Source organism: Phoca vitulina, unplaced genomic scaffold (genome assembly GCF_004348235.1).
Source record: "Phoca vitulina isolate PV1807 unplaced genomic scaffold, GSC_HSeal_1.0 scaffold30, whole genome shotgun sequence".
Classification (NCBI taxonomy): domain Eukaryota; kingdom Metazoa; phylum Chordata; class Mammalia; order Carnivora; family Phocidae; genus Phoca; species Phoca vitulina.
This window is the reverse complement of record NW_022589733.1, coordinates 24226441-24250732: the sequence shown is the minus strand read 5'-3', so window position 1 is coordinate 24250732 and position 24292 is coordinate 24226441. Positions and strand designations below refer to the sequence as shown.

The following is a 24292-nucleotide window of genomic DNA, read 5'->3' as shown; positions in this document are numbered from 1 at the left end:
TCTCTCTCTCTGACAAATAAAATCTTTAAAAAAAAAAAAAAGAGTCTACATTAACCATAGCAGCAAGAAAATAAAATAAAATTATGAGTGAAATTTCATAACATATGCAGAAATCCCAAGTAGAATATTCACATATTAAAACTAGCAATGCATAAAAAATATATGTAACACAACCAAGTAGGGTTTACTTCAAGAATATAAGGATAGTTAAACATTATAAAATCTATTAATGTAATCATTAACAAATGAAGGGAGAAAGACCATCTGAATAAATGCAAGGGAAAAATCTGATAAAACAGCCACTTTTGATACTTAACAAATTAAGAATAGAAGGGAATAAAGGAAATTGACCAAAAACCGACAATGGTTCCAATGCAAGAAGCACTCCCTTTAATAGGAGGAAAACAAAGATGCCCATAATTACCGATTCAAATAAACTTTTTAAGAAGAACCATGAGTGACGATGGACTCTGAGAAACAAACTGAGGGTTCTAGAGGGGAGGGGGGTGGGAGGATGGGTTAGCCTGGTGATGGGTATTGAGGAGGGCATGTTCTGCATGCAGCACTGGGTGTTATGCACAAACAATGAATCATGGAACACTATATCTAAAACTAATGATGTAATGTATGGGGATTAACATAACAATAAAAAAATTTTTAAAAAATATGTAAATTGTGACATATACAACATAAAGTGTGTGGAGGAGAATTAAAGTGTAGAGTTTTGATATGTGAAAAAAAAAAAAAAGAAACAAATAAACTTTTTACTGGAGGAACTAGCCCACAATCTTAAAAGAAAGAGAAGTGACACAGAAGAGGATAGAAAAGAAGGAACTAAAGAGTCGTTATTTGCAGATGTGATTCTCTTGGATTTTCTCTGTAGACATTTCCCATTATAACTATTATGCTCATTCTCATTCTCTCTCTTTCTCGCTAAGTTCTGCAAATTTGCTGAATATACAAGAAATGTGAAATGATTATAAGAAAAATTTAAAACTATTTACAGTAATAACCCAAAAACAAGGTACCTAGTGAGGAATCTAACAAAAGGGATTCAAGATCTTTAAAAAATTATAAAGCTTTATCCAAAACCATTAAGTAATAATATGAGGTTACATTTACAGATTACTTATTATCTGCTGGGCACTGTTTTGAATGGTGTGGTTGTGCCTATAAATTAGTTTAATTTACAAAATAGTCTCACATGATAGATATAATTATTATTAGCCTTACTTTAGAATTAAAGAAATTATGGTGCAAGGGTAAATCACTTGCTCAAGATTCCAAAACTAAAAATCAACTACAATGGGATTCAAATCTACGGCAGTCTGGCTCCAAGCCTGCAAAATTAACCGGTACCCTACACTGCCTCACCCAAGAGGGGGTGTCCCACTCCTCCCATGAAGACACCTCTGGCTGAGCTGAGTCAAGCCTCCAGGAGGGAGTCTCAGGTCATACTGAGGCAGACTTGACCTGAACTCTGGGCAACAAGCCCCTATTTCAACAGATGGGATCAGAGTACAAACCTTGGGAGCAAAGGTTCGTGGTAAGGATATAGACCACCTCTGATGAAAACAGATCTCAGCATTAGATCTAGCCACCCCTTCAGACACCGTGTCACTTTTAAGATCATGTGGTTTTCCCATTCCCAGGAGCAGATCGATGTAGATTCCTCAGACTTGAGAAGTTTCATTTATTAACATCTTAAGCTACTTTACAGAATCAAGAACTATATGGACATTCAATTATTTATGTCTTCCTAGTAACATCTGAGGATTCTGGGTGATGCAAATGCAATATTTATTTGTGCAAATTTTGCAACTTTTCTGTAAATCTGAAATTATTTCAAGGCTTTAAAAAATATTTAGAAATCCTATTATATCTGTAAAACCATTCCCATTAGGTTCATAGGTAGACTTAAGTTTATAAAGATGGCAATTGATAAACTCAATGTAATTCCAATAAATATCGTAACAGTTTTTCCCCATAGAAGATGACAAAGCTGATTCTGGGAGCAGAAAGTGCCAAAAATAGCTAACCGGTTTTTGTTTTTATTGTTGTTGTATGTAACATACAGAAAGAACTGTTTATTCTGCTGTTTGCAATACAAAGACATAGGGAAACGTTATTGTTTGTACAACATAATAAGGGAAAAAATTTGAAACTGCCCATTAGGGTCAGTTTGCCAGATGTCCTGTCATTAAGAATACCAGCTATAAACAGAGCAGTTCCTAGTACTTTGTACTTCATTTTGTTTATTCTATCCTGATTCCCTTATTTGTCCCCTAGAAAGCTTCGCTTAGACAACACAGCTTTGAAAAAGAATAACAAGATGAAAGGATTTGCCCTTCCACACAGCAAGACAAAACTATAGTAATTAAGAAAGTGTTAGCACAAGGATAGACAAATTGACCAATGGAACAGAACAAAAAGCCTGGGAACAAATACAGGCCTGGAAGGAGACTTGATATATGACAGAGGTGGCCTTGCAAATCAGTAGAGAAGGACTTCACCATTCTTCACTTGCTGCTGGGAGAGCTAGTATTCATACAGAAAAGAAAAATATATCCTTATCCTACCCCATTGAAACAATTTAATTCTCCAGGGATTAAGGACTTAAATATGAAAGGCAAAAGTTAAAAAACTTTTAGAAGAAAATATAAGATAATATCTTTATGACCTCAGGGAAAGAAAATCTTTCTTAAGATACAAAATGCATACGGTATAAGGAAAAACACTGGAATATTCAATTACACAATTAAGTTAACTATAACAAATCACAAAAAGAATAAAGAGATAAGCCACACACTGGGAGAAATACATCTGCATTACATATGACAACAAATAATTATTGTCTGGAAAAAAAAACATAAACACAAATTCATACAAACTAGTGAGAAAAGGATAAACTATCCAACATACACATGGATAAAAGACATGAACAAGCATTTCATAGAAGAGAAACATTTAGTTTAAATATATGATATTAATATATTAATTATATGTAAACACATATTATCAAATACATAAATAACAAAATCACCGTGGTATACCATTTCATACCCACCAGAGCTTGCCAAAAATTAAAGTATGATGGTATCAAGTTTTGGCAGGGGCACGGAGGAAGTGAAAATATGCTATTTTGGGAATGTAAATTGGCATAAGCATATTGAAGAGCCACTGGGCAATATCTCATTAAAAGCTGAAGATACATATACCTATGACCCAGCTATTTCACGACTAAGGATGTACCCTAAAAAACTCTCACTCAAGTATGTAAAGAAACATAGAAAAAATTCTCAAAGCAACTGAAAATAACTTTAATACCCACTGTAAGAGAATGGATCAAGAAATGGTGATATTTGTGGTACAGTCAGTCATGCAACAGAGTACAACAGTGAAAATGAATGTGTCAACACGAGCAACAAGTACTACGATGGATTTACAGATCTCAAATCCATTTGGGGATACACACACACACACACACACACACACACACAGATATATATAAAAGAATAGAGTTATTATGATAAAGTTTATATGAATCAAATTAATATTGTTTTAGATAGAAACATGCAATAAAAGTATGAATATATAGAGGATGATCAACAGGAGAGTCAGGCAGTGGTTACCTTTGGGGAGGGAAGAAAAAATATGGGAACTGGGTGGGATTTATGCAGTTACATCTGTAATGGTTTATTTATTAATCTGTTTGGTAGGTAAATACATTATGTCTTTTGAATGCCTAAAATGTTAGAAAAGATTCCAAGAGACCAGAGCTCCTATTCAGTCACACCAGTATCTGATCTCCTAAAATGTGCAAGTGAAACCAAAATTGAGATAGTATAAACTCCTGTGACTTTTCCATTTTGCAATCACGGGACTGAAACTTTAGAGTTCATCTAATATAAGTAAACAGACAGGAGAAGGAAGGGTCAGGCTCCAGCCTGGATCTTATGACAAGATGTACCCCGAGGACCCTCAAGGAAAAGAGGGGTACGGGAATAATTCTGGCTATTTTATGAAAGTGATCATTGCCTTGCAGAAAAAGGACTTGACAAAGTACAACATCCATTTGTAATAAAAACCATCAACAAAGTAGGTCTCATATACCTCAACATAATAAAGGCCTTATATATGAAAAAACCCACAGTTAACATCATACTGAATGGGGAAAATCTGAGAGCTTTTCCCCTAAGGTCAGGAACAAGACAAGGATGTCCACTCTCACCACTTTTATCCAACATAATACTGGAAGTCCTAGCCACAGCAATCAGACAATCAAAGGAAATAAAAGGCATTCAAACTAGTAAGGAAGAAGTAAAACTTCAACTATTTGCAGATGACATGATACTATATATAGAAAACCTAAAAGACTCCACCGACAAACTACCAGAACTGAAAACTGAATTTAGTAGTCGCAGGATACAAAAATCAGTGTACAGAAATCTGTTGCATTCCTATACATTAATAATGAAGCAGCAGAAAGTGAAATTAAGAAAACAATTCCATTAATAATTGCACCAAAAACAATAAAATATCTATTAATAAACTTAACCAAAGAGGTGAAAGACCTGTCTCTGAAAACTATAAAACACTGATGACAGAAATTCAAGATGACGATAAGAAATGGAAAGACATTCCATGCTCACAGGTTGGAAGAACAAATATTGTTAAAATGTCTATAGTACCCAAAGCGATCTACACATTTAATGCAGTGCCCACCAAAATACCAACAGCGTTTTTCACAGAGCTAGTACAAACAATCCTAAAATTTGTATGGAACCATCAAAAGACCCCAAATAGCTAAAGCAATCTTGAAAAAGAAAAAAACAGAGGCATCACAATTCCAGACTTCAAGTTATGGTACAAAGCTGTAGTAATCAAAACAGTATGGCACTGGCATAAAAATAAGCACACAGAGGGGCACCTGGCTGGCTCAGTTGGAAGAGCATGCAACTTGATTCTCAGGGTCATGAGTTGGAGCCCTACTTGGGGTGTATAGAGCACTTAAATAAGCAGAACTTAAAAAGAAAAGTTAAAAATAGAACTACCCTACAAGCCAGTAATCGCACTAGTGGGTATTTACCCAAAAAGTACAAAAACACTAATTCGTAAAGGGATACATGCACCCCTATTTTTACTGCAGCATCATCTACAATAGCCAAACTATGGAAGCAGTCCAAGTGTCCATCAATAGATGAATGGATAAAGGAGATGTGGTACATACATACAACGGAATATTACTCAGCCATACAAAAAGAATGAAATCTTGCCATTTGCAACGTCATGGATGGCACTAGAGAGTATAATGCTAAGCAAAATAAGTCGGAGAAAGACAAATACCACATGATTCCATTCATATGTGCAATTTAAGAAACAAAACAAATGAGCAAAGGAAAAAAAAAAGGAGAAACAAACCAAGGAACAGACTCTTAACTATAGAGAACAAACTGATGGTTGCCAGAGGGGAGGTGGTGGGGGGATGGGGAAATAGGTGCTGGGAATTCAGAGTACACTTATCCTGATGAGCACTGGATGATATAAAGAATTGTTCAATCACTACGTTGTACATCTGAAACTAATGTAACACTGTATGTTAACTATACTGGAATTAAAATTAAAAACTTAATAAAAAGGGACACCTGGATGGCTCAGTCTTTAAGCATCTGCCTTCAGCTCAGGTCATGATCCCAGGGTTCTAGGATCGAGTCCTGTGTCGGGCTCTTTTCTCAGCGGACAGCCTGCATCTCTCTCTGCCCGCCACTCCCCCTGCTTGTGCTCTCTCTCTCCCTCTGACAAATAAAAAAATCTTAATAAAAAAAGTGACCATCACTTTTTTCCTTCAGTGTCTTGAATTCCTTAGGCAAAAGATACTTTGTAATTATGCCATCAATTAAAAATGTTGAGCTCCCACTATATAACCCAACAAAAAGTCCTCTAGAGTAGAGGTTCCTCTTGCTCTCTCCTTGTTTGAAGGCCTGGTCAAAGTCACCCCTAAAGGATGGATCTATAATCCTACAGGCCTGAGAGCTTTCAGGCCCAGAAATCCCCCTCTGAGTCCCTTGTTTGTGCCTTTTTCTCTATTAGTTATTGCTGGCTCTTAGGCATTAACTGCTGACTTCCTGTTCCTCTTTATTGAGCTCTGGGGCCTTGGAACTGGTAAGAGGCTTTGAAGAAAAGTACAAAGCCAGGAAAACACAGAGTGGAGACAGCTACCACTTTCCAAAGGAAAGCAAATCTTAACATGGTTGTAATAATCTTTCAGACTTTCCTCTGTCTGTAGCTTACGTAAGACAGTGGTTCAGACACAAGGACTGAAGAGTTGTAGGTCACTGAAGTTGGGAACAGTTAAAACTCAGGTTTGGGTGGGCAGAGAGGTTGAGGACAGCATTTTGGATGCTAATAGCATAATCCTGGCCTGTTCTAAACTCTTACTATCTCTAGTATTTCCTTTTCACCATCCTACAGAGGCTGACTGGGTAATGTGTTCTCTTTGGGTGTCACTGTAAAGGCTTTATTTATTTATTTATTTACTTATTTATTTATTTATTAAGATTTTTATTTATTTATTTGACAGAGAGAGACACAGCGAGAGAGGGAACACAAGCAGGGGGAGTGGGTGGGGGAGAAGCAGGCCTCCCGCTGAGCAGGGAGCCCGACGCGGGGCTCGATCCCAGGACCCTGGGATCATGACCTGAGCCGAAGGCAGACGCTTAAAGACTGAGCCATCCAGGCGCCCCTGTAAAGGCTTTATTAAGACCCAAAGTCTTGGGCGCCTGGGTGGCTCAGTTGGTTAAGCGACTGCCTTCAGCTCAGGTCATGATCCTGGAGTCCCTGGATCGAGTCCCGCATCGGGCTCCCCGCTCGGCGGGGAGCCTGCTTCTCCCTCTGACCCTCCCCCCTCTCATGTGCTCTCTCTCTCTCTCATTCTCTCTGTCTCAAATAAATAAATAAAATCTTTAAAAAAAAAAAAAAAAGACCCAAAGTCTTCAGAGTACAGATGACCTTGTATGAATTGTCTCCTTGTAAAGTAGTCCTACAGTCAGTGCCAAGCACCAGGCCACCATTTCACAATATGGAAAAAGGAGGCACACTCCTGACTCTTACATTGTCATCATTAGGTCTACAGCCATCCCTTAATCCAGAAATGGGACGCTCTTCGCATAAAAGGCCTCAGGCCCTCTGACCCAAGGCCTCAGTTTCATGAACCTTTTACACTACAATGGTGTTTTAATGAACTGAGTTTGAATGTTCAACTCCAATCTCATTGGTCATGCTACTGTGGCAATTCACTGAGCACAGGCCTCCCCCATTCTATTCTGCTGTCCTGCACTTTGAATTCAGGGCTCACTGTCAGCATGGAAAGCACCAGAGTTCTGATATGGCAGCCTCTGGTTATGTTCCACCCAGGGATTTATCATCCACAACCTACTCAAATCCCTCCCCCAACAGCTACCAAAAATTCCCCTGGTGAGAAATGCTATTATGAGAAGGAGTGGCTGCTTTGTGACTCACTGTTTCATTAAAAAGATTTTTTTTTTTCAAACAAATTTTCAGTAGAAGAATCCAAAGGTTTTCCAAAGCCATAGCAAAAACAGAACAGCTCATAATACTATTTCTCAAAGGTCTGCCACTTCATAGGCGATTCCTATACCTCAAAATACTGGAGATGCTTAGATTCACTATCCTTTTATGTTGCACTTGGCCTCTGGGCTGAGGGAATAGATGAATTAAATACAGCCAACAAGACTGGGCTCGTCAGGTGCGTGTAAGCCAGCCCTCCGCAGAGGTATTAGACTCGCCATAGTTCTCCAGGGCAACTGGCTGCAATGGTATGACTATTTCAGCCACATCTGACCAGGACTGAGGAAATCTAATAATATATGGTGTACATGGGGTATCTGGTGATGCTTGTTACAGTAGTGAGCAGTGTTACAACAGTTTCTCTGAAAAGCTGACTTAGATAGCATTATACTTTACAGGGCATTAAAAGTGTAAATGATCTAAGTAGAATAGAACAGTATCACAGACAGCTAATATGTATTTATCGTAGGCAAGTACTTCATTGGTTTGGGCTGGAATCCCAAGGACTCCCTCAAATCCTTGTAGGATTCCCAGAGTACTTAGGCAGGCATCAGGATAAAAGAATTCTAATGGCTCTCCCTAAGGAAAAGAACCCTCTTAGCAGGAAAAAAAAAAAAAAGTTACTGGAGAGGAATCAAATGAAAACATCTCCAAAGAGTTGAGAAATATGGGCAAAATGACCAAAATGGCTGGGGTCTGGGGTCTAGGGTCTTGGGTTCTCCCTGGTCTGTCCCAGATCATCTGGGTGACTCCAGATTTAAGTTTCTCCCACATGCTAACAAATCAGTTTTGACCTTAAGAGATACTGTATGAAAGCTGACCAATTTCAGAACAACTCCTTGTGAAGCATGGCTTATTTAATTATACTTTTTAGAGGGCTAAAGGGTACTACCAACGAGAAAGCTAGAGCCAAGCTATGACAAATCTAATTCACTAAGATCAAGATGACTACACACTCCTAAATATAAGGTGAGGTTTCTCCAAAAATTAAGGTATCATCTTATAGCCAAGGCCCACATTAAGTCTCTGAGCTTGGAGCATTCTTTTAAACCCATTACTTTTAGCAAAAAAAAAAAAAAAAAATACTCGAATATAACACACATTTAATAATTCTGGGGGGAAGGTGAGGAGGACATTTCAGTCACCAATGTTGGCTATCATAAACAAAGCTTTAAAAATCACTTAAAATAGCACTAAGTATCAACATTGTGGAGCTCAGAGACATACAAGGCCAAGGGGAAAAATTGTTCCTCATATTTCTTTATGGATATTTGTGGCTTGGGATAAATTTTACAGAGACAAGATAACTAAAGTGGTGGATCATGCTTCTAGAAAACAGTGTTCAATGACCAGAAAGAAAAGTGGCTCTAGGGATGACAAAGATAACAAAGCCAAAGATACACACAAAGAGTTTGCAAAACAGTTTTTCCTTTTGATAGTCTCACTGAGAAGATAGAGGACCACTTGTATTAGGATATACGAGGAATTTCCTAAAAGGCACTTGGCTGGAGCCACAAAGAAAAGATCACCTGTTCCAGCCCAGAGACACAGGGTTTAGGAAAGAACGAAGAGTGTCAGTGAAGAGTAGGTAGCAAATACCATCCGTGTTAACAGCCTCATGCACAAAACCCTGAATTTGTTTATTCAACAGAAGAACTGATGAAGAAGGTAAAAATCTCCCCTTAAGCTGCAATATTCAGACTCTCTTAAGGAGTAAGGAAGCAAAGATTCTTAGAAAGAACAAAGTAATGTTAACCACCCTTATAATAAATATATATTCCCAGCACCTAACACAGGTCCTAGTATACTGGAAGCACTCAATAAATACCAGTTGAATAAATGAATGTCTTAGCTCAACAAACCTCCATACACACACTTAAAAAGTCTCCCACTTTTGGGTCTGTAGGAGAAAAGAAAAAATAGGTATTTTGTTCATTTAAAGTCTGGATTCATTCTAGGATCTTGTCTAGCTGCTGGCTGGGGATACATAAAAGAGGATCTAGCTCAGTAAGCCCTTCTGTGGCACAAGCAGCCAAAGGCGGCTGTGCCTTAGAAGAAAAATCAGGGGGAAGGCAAGCACAGAAGGGAAGGGGACGCTGCCACAATTACCTTCTGTTCTGAGCAACTTCAGTTCTCAGGACCAAGGCAGATGGGCTCAGGCCTATCTCTGGGAGAAAAATGCTTAGTTCCATGTAAAAGAAAAACATCAAACCATGACCAATGCTCTTGCTGCGTGAATCTACCCTCTGGAGCAGCTGAAAGGAAGATTTGTATGGATCCTGCTTAGGAGATACTTGATTCATTTAGTAATATTGAAAATAATGCTAATGAGTGTACCAAAAAAGCATTCAGAGTTCTTTGTTTGGGATGAGAATTTTCAGAATCATTTGTTACAAGTTCAGATTCTTAGGTGTCTCCTTAGCTCTACTGAATTCTGAGAGTGAGGTCCAGTCATCTGCATTGTTAACAAGCCCCCCAGAGAATACTGGGCAGTCAAGTTTGAAAAACCCTTGAACCATTCACAGAAATCAAGAGAGCTCTGTTTGTTTCTGCCTCCTTCTTGTTACAGATCCAAAGAGTGCACTATAAATTCTTACCATGACTCCTTTAACTTGGTGTTTATAGGGACCCAGTGAATTCCCCCTTCCTCTTTACTTCCAGCAGAGGAAGGTTGTACTCTCAATTCTAACAACTCCAGGGAGATTTCGGGGTAAACAGTCTCATCGGTCTAGAAGCTACGCCTAGCTGCTGCTTTAAGATTAAACTTGGCTCTTCATTTGCTCCACACTTGAGGGTTGTTGGTTTTCAGGTTATTCATTCACACCCACAACTCACCCCTCAAGTATCAAAACCAGGAACCCAAGTGTTGCATTCCAGGATAAACCTCTGTCCTTATGAGAAAATAAGATTCAGAAGTGAAAACTGCTGGGTCCATATGAAGTGCCTTCTCATACTCAGGCTTATACCCACAGTAATCACTAAGGACTATCTGATAGAGACCACGCCATGACAAAGCTTAGAGAAGAAACAGATGGTAATTTATACTCATCCAGTATTCTAAAAGACTGGGATTAGGATTGAGGTTTTGAGCTAACGTCAAGATTCTAGTACTACAGCCTTAGTGACCCATTGTCACTAGAAGTACCCCCGTTTAAGGGTTAGCAGAAGCAAGACTAGTCCGTTTATGTTACGACCACTTCTCTGAAGTTTTCTCAATTTTGAAACTGTCAAAATTGGTGTTTAGTTTTATAATTGGATTTACTAAAATATTAGTGTCCAAGAAGCTTGTGTTGAATATCACATTTGTAAAACACAAAGCATGTTCCTTATCCCAAAAGGAACCAGGGTTGCATTTCTTCGGTGCAGACTGGCCTGGCTCAAGAGTATTCCTTATGACGTTTGGGGTGTGTCTTCACTTAATAGCAAAACGCACACATCCCATAAAACAAACACTTTAAGAGCCAAACGACTGTTTCTTCCAACACCTTCCAAACCCCAATGAGGAAGAGTGAACTGTGACCTTCAAGGAATTATCAGCTTCTTAAGGGAACTTTTCAAAATTTTATTTTGTAGAAAATAAGCCCTCACGGTAAAAGAGAACTATAAACTCTGCTTTACAGAAAAATTTTCATTAAGAATAGAACTTTTGCAGGGCAGGAGACCCATCATGCTCTCTGAAGACCACAGAATGCTTTTCCTTCCCCAGAAACCAGGTAAAGGACCATCACCTCTAACACACCTATGGTGAGGCACAAAGAGGCTTTCTGATCCACTCCAATGGAGTTGGCAACTCTGTTTAATTATTTAAGAAGAGACAATTAAATCACTTCAGAACCCTAGAATGGCAGCAAATAGAATCCAGGAGATATCCTGCTAGTTTGTTCGAAGACTTATCAAAAGTTACCTTCTATCAGTCCCAGCTGATGACTTGGTGACAACAAAAAACAGTTTAGATTTTTCTGAATAGGCACATGTATACATACATGTGACTAAGAAGCTGGAGTGAAACCCTCAGTGACCAGACATTTTATAGCAGGACCCAGAAAACAGGCAAACTCTTCCTTCCAACATGGTGAATGCTCTATGTTTTCACTCCCACATCTAGAAGTTCATGGTTTTTTTTTTAAGATTTTATTTATTTGACAGAGAGAGAGAGCGCAAACATGAGGAGGGGGAGGGACAGAGGGAGAGGGAGAAGCAGACTCCCTGCGGAGCAGGGAGCCCAATGCAGGACTCGATCCCAGGACCCTGGGATCATGACCTGAGCCGAAGGCAGATGTTTAACCATCTGAGCCACCCAGGTGGCCTAGAAATACATGTTCTGAGATAAACAGGGCTATTACAAAAGAATGACCAGACCTCCAGAACACCACCCAGAAGACCATTTGGAGGTTAAACACCTTATAGCAAAATTGACATTTTAATGTGTAAAGGAAGGGGCACTAACTCTCATCCTATAAAGGAGATCTTCTCGGTGACATTCATTATTATCAACGGCCTGTCAATGTAGGTCAGGTTTCTGTAGAGAGCACTAGCTTCCATTTTGGGGAAACAGTTCACACAGTTCTCAATCTCCCTGCCTAGCAAATTTTGCAGAGAGGAAAGAAAGCAGAGAACTGTAGAAGTGCCCCTACAGGAACACCCCTTTCCTCATGTATGCCATTTGGCTTTTGTAAACACTAGCTTGGTCTCGGTCTCACGATTACTCTGAAAGGTAAGCAGGACAGGCATTATCTCCATCTTACAGGTGAGAAAAACAGTGCCTGGGAGGCTAAATGACTCACGTGCCCAAGGTCACGAGTCAGGCAGTGATTTGGTAGCCCAACCAGTAGATGAGCCTAGCCCTCTGGCTCACCAGCCAGCATGATTTCCAGGACACCAGCCAGCTTCCTTGTGTTTTGGGATGAGAGGCAGTGCAGTATAATGCTTAGGGGCCGGGTTTTGACCCCGCAGACCTACATTCCAATCCCAGCTCTGCCACCTCTTCTCTATCTGACCTTGTGTCGGCTCCTTACCTCGCCCTACATCTCCGCTTCCTCATCTCTAAAATGGGGATGAAACCATCTACTTCACAGAGGTATAGTGACAGTTAAATGAGAGGACGGACATGGGGCACTCAGATTCATTCCCTCGACAAATATCTGTGCCAGGCACGCACAGTGCAAGGGATACAATAGTGAGCAAGAGGCACAGTGCTACTCTCGTGGACCTTAAAATTCAGTCAAACTAAACAGCGAGGGCGAACGGATAAATAAGATACTGATCAAGTGTGTGAAGTGTTGTTAGGGTAACAGGTGAGCGGCTGGAAAGAGTAACAGGAGGGAGGCAAATTTTAAGAGTGGTCTCTAAGGAGAAATTTAAGTTTGAGTCATGAGGGATCAGAAAGAGCTATCCATGTGCAGAATGGAAGGAAAAACATTCCAATTATAGGGACCAGGGCGTGCAAGGGTCACAACCTGGGGAAGCGTAGGAACTGCGAGAGGACAAATGTGACGGCTATGTATCCTCATGGGATTTGGGGAACAACCTTTCCAGGCCGGCTGCCAAAGACTACCACATCTATTTTAAAAATAACAAAGACGAGGCTCAAGAGAGGTGATGTGTCTTCCCCAAGGTCACAGCTACTCTGAGGAGGGCCTGAGACCCCAGTATTCTACCTCCAGACACAACATCAGCTCCCTCCCTCTGAGGAAGCTTCGTGCACACTGAACTGCCCCGCTTCCTTCACTGACAACTGTCATGGGTGCCCATGAAGAGTTCCAAAAGCACCTTAAAAACACAAGCAACAGCATCACATCAACTTCTAAGCATCTAGTCAATTGTGCACCAAAGTCCTCATCCTTCACTCTTATGACACAGGAGCAAAAACTGCTTGGACCTTACTCAAAGGCTCCAAAATAGAAACAAGTTTCTCTTCTTACAGCAGTAAACAAGAGAGGAAAGGGACGTCCTGGAAGGAAGATCCTGTGGCCTGTTCCGGAAAGTGAGACAGAACCACCAGTGCAGAAGAGTGGAAATATGAAGGTTCATCTTAAATGAACTGCAAAGGAAAAACTAATTAGTTCATTTGAATAAAAGAATGAATCCCTAAAGCAGTAGTTGTCAGTCGGGATGGTGTCCCACTCTTGCACCAAGAGCATTTTGGAAATTCTGTGGAGGCATGTAGTGGGCAGGGCCAGGTATGCTCAAAGTCTTAGAAAAGGACAGGATGGTCCTATAAAGAATGTATTACCCGGGGGGCCTGGCTGGCTCAGTCAGTACAGCATGAGACTCTTGATCTTGGGATCGTGAGTTGAAGCCCATGCTGGGTTTAAAGATTACTTTAAAAAATATATAGACATATATATAATTTGGAAAAAGAATGTATTACCCAAAATATTAGGAGCAGCTTCACACACACTTTCATATTAATCCCGGAGGGATTACTATGCCCCCACTTTTCCTGTATTCTCATGGTTCCATGGCTCTTCCTACCCTCACCACAGCTGGATGAAAAAAAATTAAACTGAAGTTTCACAGCTGAGGAGTCTGAAATTTTGGAATCCAACTGTAAGCTCATAACTCCAACATGGAACCTGGTACCAGGTGGAATAAGGAAAAAGAAGTTTCTAGTAAGAGACAGATAAATTTTAGCAAAACAGGAACTCCTTCCCCGGACAAGTGTCCATAAGATTACATGTGTTTTGCAACACACAAAATTCTATGATTTTAGAAGAATCTTCTTCTACCGCTTTTCAGTTTAAAATCAGATACTAATGACAGTTCTTTTAAAAAGTTAATCACAGTCATCTCACAAATACAGCTTACTCTTTCTGGACCAAATTTAGTAAGAAAAATTATTAATTTCAAGATGTCTAAAAATGATCAAATGTCTAAAAGTGCCCAAAGCATCCACACCTTGCATCTTTTTCAGGGCAGAGACTGATGCAGTTCAAGGAAGCTCCGATGATATCCAGAGGTCTGTTCAGGAATTAAAATACCATTTCAGCAATTCAAAAGCCACTTTCAAGTGTTACCCTAAATTAGTCACTATTTCCCCCTCAAAAAATATTTCACAAATTAAAGTTTATAGAATTGAAACAAAAGCCAGACTATTTCCAGAAATTTAAAAAAAAAAAAAAAGATTCAAAAAGTCTACCCTATTTCACAATAGCTAGAACCGTGATCCAATAGATACACCCTCCATAAGGCAACCTTTCTTCTTTCTACACAATATCTAGATTTTCTTAACTCTCCCAAAGCAGTCTGAATACATTAACTTCTTCACTCCGACCTGCCAATTAGCAAATAGCGGCCCCACACCCCTTTTGACCAATTTTCTAGAAGCCTAACCTGGCTTCTCAGGTTAGCTGAGCAGACAGACCTGTTTTCCTCCAGAAGCTCCTGCCAGTGCTTTTCTGCCCTGCCAGTCAGGGCCTGGGAAATCCTTTTTGCTGGCCTGTCACCAGAAGTTCACAAAATGAATTCATCCAGATTTTTTGAATCTTCCTCTTCCCAGGTAATGCACCAACAACAGCCAGGCAATAAAGTCCCACCTCCCATTACAAAAAGATAGAGATTACCAGGCAGACCTAGCACTTAGCATGGAGGAAGAAAAAAGATGGAGGGATGTGACAGTCATGCAGCCAAGCCTACTGAATGCAGCACCCGCCACCAGAGCCCTGGTCCTGCAAAGCCTCAGAGAGGGAGGCTCCCTGCTAGGCCCTCCATTCGGCAGGCCATACCTGTCTATGGCAGCGGCAGGCTTCCAGCTGCTCCATTTTAAACAATTCAAACACAGCTCCAGCAGGGTGGCAAAACTGGGCATCCCCTTCTTCCAGCAAGAGTGAGAGCCCTAATCCAAACAACACTTGCCCCCAATTTTCTTTCTTTTCACACTCTTTGTTTGGGAGACACCGCTCGGTCAAAGTGGATCCCTCTCTCTCTCTTAACGGTGAGGTAGGCACAGTACTGCAGTGACAGAAAGGAAGCACCGAGGCCGACTTGCTATAAGCCAGACAAGACCTCCTCTCTGAGGACGGTGATGCCGATAAATGGGACTTCAATGGGCAGGTTTCACTCTGCTCATCCACAAGTGAACCGACGCCTGAAGTCCTAAAACGCCCGGCTCCGCAGCCTCGCAGGAAGCCTCTTTTCTAAAGGGGAGATAGCCCATTCATCCCCAGGAACCAAAGGGAAGGCTGACAGATCCAGGTCGCGCACTCCACATCCAAATCTTCGCAAGCGCGCGAAGGTTTGGGGCGCCCCGGCGCGCCCTCCCTTGCACTCCACCCTCCGAGGCCTCCACCGCCCGCGGACTCACCACTGTGCGAGCTGAACCACCTGGGTGCGATGTGCAGAGGTAGAGCATCCGCCAGCGAGGCTCGGGAGCCCAGGTACAGCATCCCGTCTCTATGGTGACCGCCGCCGGTCTCCTGGTAACCATTGCCATGGGCATAGGTGGAGTCGGACGCAGACCCTCCGCCGCCGGGCGCCCTCTCCGAGTCGCCGGTCCCCCGGGAGGCGGGGGTGTAGAGGCCAAAGGGCACCCCCCCGGCCGTGCTGGGGTCCATGCCCATGCCCGCCACCGAGCTGACCGAGCGGCTGCGAAGCCCCATGGCCCCGCCGCCCGCCCGGTAGTGCCCAAAGTGGGGCGCCCCTCCCGGCGGGGGCACGGCGCTGTCATCGGTGGAGACCCCCGGAAAGGGGCCCCGGGAGCGGGCCGCCGTGCTCTGCTTGCCCCCCATGCTCGCCCGGGCCCCGGTGGGGCGGGAACCTGGAGGCCGAGACCCTCCCCCACTTCTCAGCAGCGGGGGGAGGGTTGGGCGAGCATAAATGGGGAGGGAGTCAAAAAGGAGACCCGGAGGAAAAAAAGGGAAAAAAAAGAAAAAAGAAAAGAAAACCCGCGGGGCGGAAGAGGCAGGCGGGCGGGGATCCCAAACTAAGAATTTAAAACGATGCAAGCCAAACGCATGTTTCCCCTCAAGGTCCAAAGAGGCGCAGTCCGGCGCGGGCTCGGCGCGCCACAGGCCGCCCCCGGGCTCCCGAAAGCCGGGGGAGCCGCAGGGAAGGAGGGAGGGAGGCGGCGGGCGGGCGCAGGGAGGCGCCGGAGGAGGCCGCCCGCCGGACAGGAGGAGGCTGAGGAGGGCTGGGGGCACCGGGCGCGTCCCCCGCCTCAGGACGCCGCGACCATGGACGCCGGCCCGGACCCTCCAGGCCTCGGGCGGGCTGCGGCGCTGGGCGGCCAGGCGGAGCTCGGGAAGCCGCGGTCGCGTCGCGCTCTCGCTCCAGCAGCCGCCGGCCCCGCCAGCCGCTCCGCCCCGCTCGGTCCCGGGCTGCGCTCGCCGGCGCTCCTCGCCGCCGTGGAGACAATGGAGGGCGGCAGAGCGCAGGCGCGGCTCGCGCCCCCTCCCCTCCCCCCCGCCGGGTTAACCCCTTCGCGGCCCCTGCGGCGCCGGGCCGCTGACGCCCGGGAGGTCCCCACCCACCCACCCACCCAGCGCGACCGGCCTGTGACCTGAGTGGCCCGAGCCACGGGGCGTCGGGAACAGAAGCCAGGCGTCTTTTCAAAGCAAGCACTCTTTAAAGGCCCCGAAAATGGCTAATTATTGAGGGGGAACCCCCTGTGGGAGGAGGGGCGGCGACGGTTCAAGGGGCTGGGAAGGAAACGCAAAGAAGAATGAAAATTACTCGAGACGCCTACCTGGCTCTGAGGGTCACTGGTCAAGCCTCCCTCCCTGCGCAAATTTGCCCCCACAGCACCCTCTGGTGGACGTGCTGTCCATTCTTGCGGAGGTTTCCCGACGAGGAACCCCTAAGATCAGGAAGCCTAGCATTTTGGGGATTTTTTAGCTGTTTGGGGGTACACAGGGCACTGGGGCACTTGTGACTCGGGATTTTGCCGAGAGTAGATCGGAACTTCCTATTTGAGGCTTAAGCCGTGGGTGGGTTCCTTAGCTAAAACGCGATCCTGAAAATCATTAGGTGTAGGATAGAAAGAGAAGACATAAGACACAGCCAGAACTGGTGATTTTAGAAACTCCCTAGTCCAAGGCGAGTCCCCGGTTTTGTTTACCTTTTATTCCAACATGCACCATAGTGGGACACAGTGGGTACTCAGTATTTGTCCGCCGAGTCTGCATTTTGCAATATGTCTCTCTCACATATTCACATCCATCCGTCCATTCATTCATTCAACAACGATTTTTCAAGTGCTGGGTGCTGGCTATGAGCATCACTCAGTCCCTGGTCCGACTTCCTTGCTCTAAATGTCCCCATATACTTCCACATCAAGGAGTCAAAACAGGGTGTAGAGAGATATTAAAAGAACCCCCCCCCCAAAAGAAGAGCTGGTCTGTCACAGGTATTGACTGTCCCAGTGTGAGCAGCTTGGAAAGAAACAGGAGGAAGGCTATTTATTTGCAATCATGGAGTGCTGAGGGGTGAGCAGAAAGCCCTGCAGAAGGAAGTAGAGAATTCTCCTTGAGAAATGAACATAGGAAAAAACAAAATGTTCCAATACCCAAGAAATTATCTGTAAGTGCCTAAATAAGGAATTTGTGCACACCTAAGATCCAAATGAGTGGTCTGAAGGAAAATAAGAAAGCTTAAATTTAACCCACTTTTCTCCCTGAAGAAAGAGTATGGTAATAGAAGAGGGGTGGTACGGTGCTGCGCAGGAAAAAGGGTACTAGATCCCTTGACAGATCTGTACTGGGGAGACAATACACAATCAGTAAGGATTATTGTAACCATCTAAGTAGCTTTTGATTTACCTATCCATTCAACACTTTTTTAGCACATCGAACAAAATATGAATGTCTAGTAAGTGCCAGGTACTACACTGGGTTCTGGGATTCAGTGGTGAGCAAAACAGATGGAGTCTGGGTTCTCACAAAGCTTCAGAAGAACCACTTCATGCCCACTAGGATGGCTATAATCAGAGGGGACAAATGCAAGTGTTGGTGATATGTGCGGACATTGGAACCCTCATACCTTGGTGGTGGGAATGGAAAATGGCACAGCTGCTTTGGAAAACAGTCTGGTGATTCCTCAAAAAGATTAAACAAAGAGTTATCATATGACCCAGCAATTCCACTCCTAAGTCTATTTCCAAAAGACATGAAAACATATATGCACAGAAAAACGTCTATGTGAATGTTCACAGCGGCATTATTCAAAATAGCTAAAGAGTGGAAGCAACCCAACTCTCTATCGTCCGATGAATGGATAAAGCAAATGTGGTGTACCTATACGGTGGACTATTATTCAGCCACAAAAAGAAATAAAGTGCTGATATGTGTTACAACATGGATGAACCTTGAAAACATCACGCTAAGTAAAAGGAACTAATCACAAAAGACCATATACTGTGTGATTCCACTTATATGAAATTTCCGGAATAGTCAAATCCACCAAGACAGAAAGGGTAATGTTTGCTGGAGCTGAGGGAGAGGCGAGAATGGAGAATGACTGCTAACGGGTTAGTTTCCTTTTAGAATGATGAAAATGTTCTGTATTAAATAGTGGTGATGTTTGGGGCACCTGGGTGGTTCAGTCAGTTAAACGTCTGACTCTTGATCTCAGCTCAGGTCTTGATCTCAGGGCTGTGAGTTCAAGCCCCAAGTTGGGCTCCACGCTGGGGGGGGGGCCCACTTAAAAAAAAAAAAAAAAGTAGGGGCGCCTGGGTGGCTCAGTCGGTTGAGTGGTTGAGTGTCTGCCTTTGGCTGGGGTCTTCGTCCCAGGGTCTTGGGATTGAGCCCCACATTGCCCAGCTCCGTGCTCAGTGGGGAGTCTGCCTCTCCCTCTGCCCCTCCCCATGCTCGTGCTCTCTCTCTCTCAAATAAATAAAATCTTTTTTTAAAAAAGAAGAATGGTGATGTTTGCACAACCTCGTGACTATACTAAATACTGCTAGATTACACACTTAAAAGGGTGAATTTGATGTTATGTGTATGACAGGGCAGTGCCATACAAAGTACTGAAGTAAATAGTGACAATACCATGTGACAGGCCTAGAACAGTGCCTGGCGTGTAGTTAGCCCTCCATATGAATGAATGAGTGAATGATGAAGTGCCATGAGAGGGAAAGATTATGGTGCTGATGGAAGGAGACAGGCACCAACAGTGATCCTAAGCCAAGGCCTAAAAGATGAGCTGGTGACGAGGCTGGGAATGGGGTTGCAGGGGGAGAAATGTGCTTCAGGAAGACAAGTGTGTTCCAAACATGTTCCTAGCATGTTTGAAGGCCTAGAGAACATGGCATCTTCAGGGAACTGAAAGCTGCAGTGGAGCTGATAGGATGTGGGAACTGAAGATGAAGCTAGTCCTCAGGGGCAAACCTGAGGGTCCTAGGAGCCACAGTAGGGAGCACGGACCATATCCTGAGGGGATACGGAGCTCTGGGAAGATTTATCAACATCATTATCAGTACAAATAAGAATGCCCAGTGACTAATGAGCACTGAAGATGTCAAGACTTGAAAAATTAAGAAACTTGCTCCCTCCCCAAATAAAGATCTGTATTTTTCTTAGCTTCTAGATTCATAAAGATACTGGATAGAAACATGAAACGATATGACATAGTTCCCCTGGGGGGTGGGCAGTGGGAACTGAACGGTGGAGTGACAGGATGCATGACAAAGATTTTGTTTCATCATGTACTTTTTTGTATTTTAGTGTTGGAACCATGTAAATTGAGAGAGACAGAGAGATAAAGTCTACACATGGGCATTAAAGTCACCTGGCTAGTAGGGGCAGAGCTGGACTTCTAAGCTTTCCAGTGAACATGCTCATCAAGGAACCTTTGGATGACAAGTTCATTTTCTCTGAATGCTCGTCAATGGGTGAAAAAGAGTAGATCCACTTAATAGCTCTATTTCTTTTCGTAACTTAAGAATTTGCCTTTAAGGTTTATATTCCCGTCTACTGATTATGAGAGGCCAGCCTCTCTCCCACCTGGCACCATGGAACACCTGAGAGCCTGAACTGTGGGTGAAACCTCGACTCCCCGCAGTGTGATGACACTAGGTTTAGGTGTCCTGTGGGACTCTGATGGGCAGCCTTTCTCAGGCAGTGCCATTGTTATCTCCTTGTGCACTTATTAAAGAACAAATTTCCTTTGAAATTACAATATTAAAATACAGAGCAGGGAAAGTTCTTCATTCAGTAGCCTGACTCTACCCTCTACATCTTAGGGAGAGTGACTCATGGCAGAGCAACAGGCATCCACGGAGACCTGCAGCCTCCAATTAGTTTCATTTTGTCATTTGTTGCGTTGAGAGTCCAGTATGGGCTTTGCTGCAAGTTTCTCCTGTGGATTCTTGGTTCAAAGTTAATGGGTCTGGGGAGGTGTCAAGTCATTTTGGATGCTCTCGATGCAAGACGATCAGATGCAGAAAGGGCCCCCGATTGATTTAGGACTCTGTTTTATAATTTTTTATCTTCCTGCTCTCACTGACCCTGGGTAGAGTTGCTTCCTGGCTGTTCTTCAGCTGTGAAACAGGGTTAATAAACCACTGATCCAACCTACCAGAACTGACAGGAGAAAGGGCTGATAAATTTGGTGTTGCCAAAGCATACAAATGCCAGTGCATAATAATGCTACATCTCTGGGAGAATGTAGAGTCTGGGAGGTTCCTGAAAGGTTCAGAAAATGAGGGAAATAGCTAGCTGGGGCCTGTTCCTGAGAAGCCTTGGGAAACCTGTGGCCTCCTTCCTCAAGCCACAGCTTTGGAGGGAGGCCCCAGCACTGCCTCTGGGGGTGGATAAGTGTCTCCCAGTAAGAAAACTCCCCCCAGATTTCTCAGAGCTCTTTACATTTGTGTTATTTTGCTTGAAAAGAGAAAACTTAGAGAAACCAGGGCAATGGGCAACCAAATGCACAAAGCGAGGAGCACGAGCATGTGTGCACGTCCACAAATATTTGTTGATTGATGGAGAGGAAAATTACTAGTGGGGCTCAGGGCAGGATTCCAAGATTCCCAGATGTAAAGAGACTGAGGGGTCGGCTAACTCCACATTCTGCAGAAGAGGAAGCGAAGGCCTAGAAAGATAAAGGATCTGAGTTTAAACTTGCAAGGGTAGCTGCTGATAACAGCCAGCCAAAGCCCTGGATTTCTGGGTCGACCATGCACGTCCCCTGCCTTCCTGTGGCGTGGCTGGCAAATGACCTTCTGGAAAGAGCTTGCTTTGGTGATCAGAGCCCTGTAGCCTGGTCAGCAAGTTGAGATCTACTTGACAGGGGACCCCCAACAGTCCCCAGTCTCTGATTGAGACAGGACATGCATCTGTGGGTCTCGGAGGCAAACAGCAATTGAGAAGGAGCCAGAGAGCTCTAGATTTAGCTCCAGAGTCCCCACTCTTTTGTGGTGACAGTGTGGGTGGGAGATAGAAAAGGAAGGGACCCCGGGGGCAGTATGAAAGGTGCTCATGCTCCTTCTCTCAAAAATTCTACCGGGGCCCTTTTCACATCTAAGAGGGAAAACACTGAAAGAACAGAGAGCACCAAGGACTTGAAACCCGAAGTACTTTCTGTGCCTACGAACCATGACAAGCAGATTTTGAGAACTAGACAAATACGAAGTAAAGAGGTGGGAGTGGGGGAGGGTTGCAGAAATGCTCAGGCGAGGGCAATCCTACCAGTTCCAGTGGGAAACAGATTACCAAGCTATATATAGACAGAGAGCTTTGAAATACCTGTTTCTCTATCTCTATCTCCAAAATAAAACTCAAATGCCTAAGCAGGGGCCTTCCTCACTAGCCCTTTCCAGCTTTTTTAGCGTACTTCTTGCTACATCCTGTCATATACCCTAAGTTATAGCCATACCTGATTATTTGCTGGTCACTTAGCAGATATTTATCGAGCACCTACTACATCCAAGGCTGTAGGCAAATAAACAAATAAGAATATGGCATGTTAAACAAATGGATTCATTTATTCCCATGTGACAGCGTGAACGTGCATAGAAAGTATCCTTTATCTTTCCTTCTCTCTGGTCTTGAACCTGGTTTGCAGTTTTTCCCCTTCCTGGGGAAGAGCTGAGGCCCTTTTTCCAGAGCAGCCTTTGGCCTTTTGTGATAGAGAACTGGGAGGAAACTGGGAGGCAAGAAGAAAGGCCACTACAGGAGGGTGAAGGCCAGGGCTAGAGGAGTTTTTAAAGGGCTGCAGTGTGTGAGAATAACTAATAGGTGAAGGGTTTTGAGGAGAACATGTTGTGGTTCTGTATCCCCTTGTGGGTGTAAAGAGTTACAAGTGAAGACCTTGCATGGTTTTAGAAATCACTTTTGGTTTCATAGAAGGCATCCTTTTTCCCTAGACAGTACTCTGCGGGCCTGAATCTATATGCTTTTCCCATTCATTAATTGGACAAATAGGGAGTGCCTTGATGTGTAGTCAGCATGCAAGGCTGAACAAAAGAGATCTGGTCCCTTTCCTCCCAAAGCTTGAAAATATTTAAACAAACAGATATTGAATTACAAATTGTGATGTGTATTCTGAAGGAAAAGAAAGCAGCACAGGTTTGTGACTGTTTTTTGGGGAACTGCTTTATCTTTGGAACTTATCCCCCCTCTTCACCCTTAAGGGTCTTTGTTCACTTTCAGTGCTGAAATGCTTTTTCTGATAGTGTATTCTATGAAAATGCTAATGTTATACTGAAAATCTTAAATGTCACCTTGTTCAGGATGCCACATCGGGTTTCTTATTTAGGCTGTCCTTTCCCTGCACATTGTTTGCCAGTCTTTTATAAAACCCAATTCATTCTCCCTTGTTGTGTACACTTGTACTGTGACCAACTGTCCCACTTTGTCTGATGGAAGGGTTTCCTGGGCAAGTTGGTCACCCTAATTTGTTGATATGTCTTTCTTTCCCCATTCCATGCAAGACTCCGGGAGGGAAGGTAATCTTTCTCATCTCTATTCACTCAAGGACTTGTACATAGAAATAGTGGTAATATTAACAAGAGCAAGAGTATTGACTACATTCATGGCCCTGTGCTTAACTCCTTATAAGAACCAAACTAACAAAGTAGGTCATTTCTCCTTTTCATAAAGAAATTGAAGCTAAGCTAGGTAAGCTAAGATTTGAAAGGGCGGGACAGAAGAAGAGAACTCAGCACTCACCACATTGTTAGCACAGTGGTTCTCAAACTTCTTGATCTCAGGATCTCTTTACGCTCTTAAATATTGTTAAGGACCCTCCCTACCAAACTTTTATGTGGGCTGTATCTACTGATAGTAAGTAACTATTAGGGATTATTATTTATTATTATTTTTTTTATTTATTATCTTTTAAATATTTTATTTATTTGACAGAGAGAGAGAGAGAGAGAGCACAAGCAGGGGGAGCAGGAGAGGGAGAAGCAGGCTCCCCACTGAGCAGGCAGTCCCATTCCGGGCTCCATCCCAGGACCCTGGGATCATGACCTGAGCCTAAGGCAGACACTTAACTGAGTGAGCCACCGAGGCGCCCCTATTTTTTTTTTTTTAAGTAGGCTCCATGCCCAGCATGGAGCCCAACTCGAGGCTTGAACTAAGGACCCTGAGATCAAGACCTGAGCTGAGGGGTGCCTGGGTGGCTCAGTCGTTAAGCGTCTGCCTTCGGCTCAGGTCGTGATCCCAGGGTCCTGGGATCGAGCCCCACATCGGGCTCCCTGCTCCGCGGGAAGCCTGCTTCTCCCTCTCCTACTCCCCCTGCTTGTGTTCCCTCTCTCGCTATGTCTCTCTGT

General features: G+C 43.6%; 2 protein-coding genes across 4 annotated transcripts in view; one reads left to right on the top strand and one right to left on the bottom strand.

Annotated features, from left to right (window-relative positions):
- ZNRF1 (zinc and ring finger 1) overlaps positions 1-16874 on the bottom strand; it is a 94219-nt gene extending 77345 nt beyond the window's left edge. For both annotated transcript variants that reach the window (XM_032424558.1, XM_032424559.1), the window contains exon 1: positions 15890-16874. In XM_032424558.1, the coding sequence (XP_032280449.1) occupies positions 15890-16313 (424 nt within the window). In that variant the 5' untranslated portion in view covers positions 16314-16874. The remainder of the gene's footprint in view (positions 1-15889) is intronic.
- The window catches only part of WDR59 (WD repeat domain 59), a 92313-nt gene continuing 83916 nt past the window's right edge, over positions 15896-24292 (top strand). The window contains exon 1 of one of the 2 annotated variants that reach the window (XM_032424552.1): positions 15896-15962. In XM_032424552.1, the coding sequence (XP_032280443.1) occupies positions 15919-15962 (44 nt within the window). In that variant the 5' untranslated portion in view covers positions 15896-15918. The remainder of the gene's footprint in view (positions 15963-24292) is intronic. The other variant, XM_032424554.1, reaches the window with a different exon arrangement.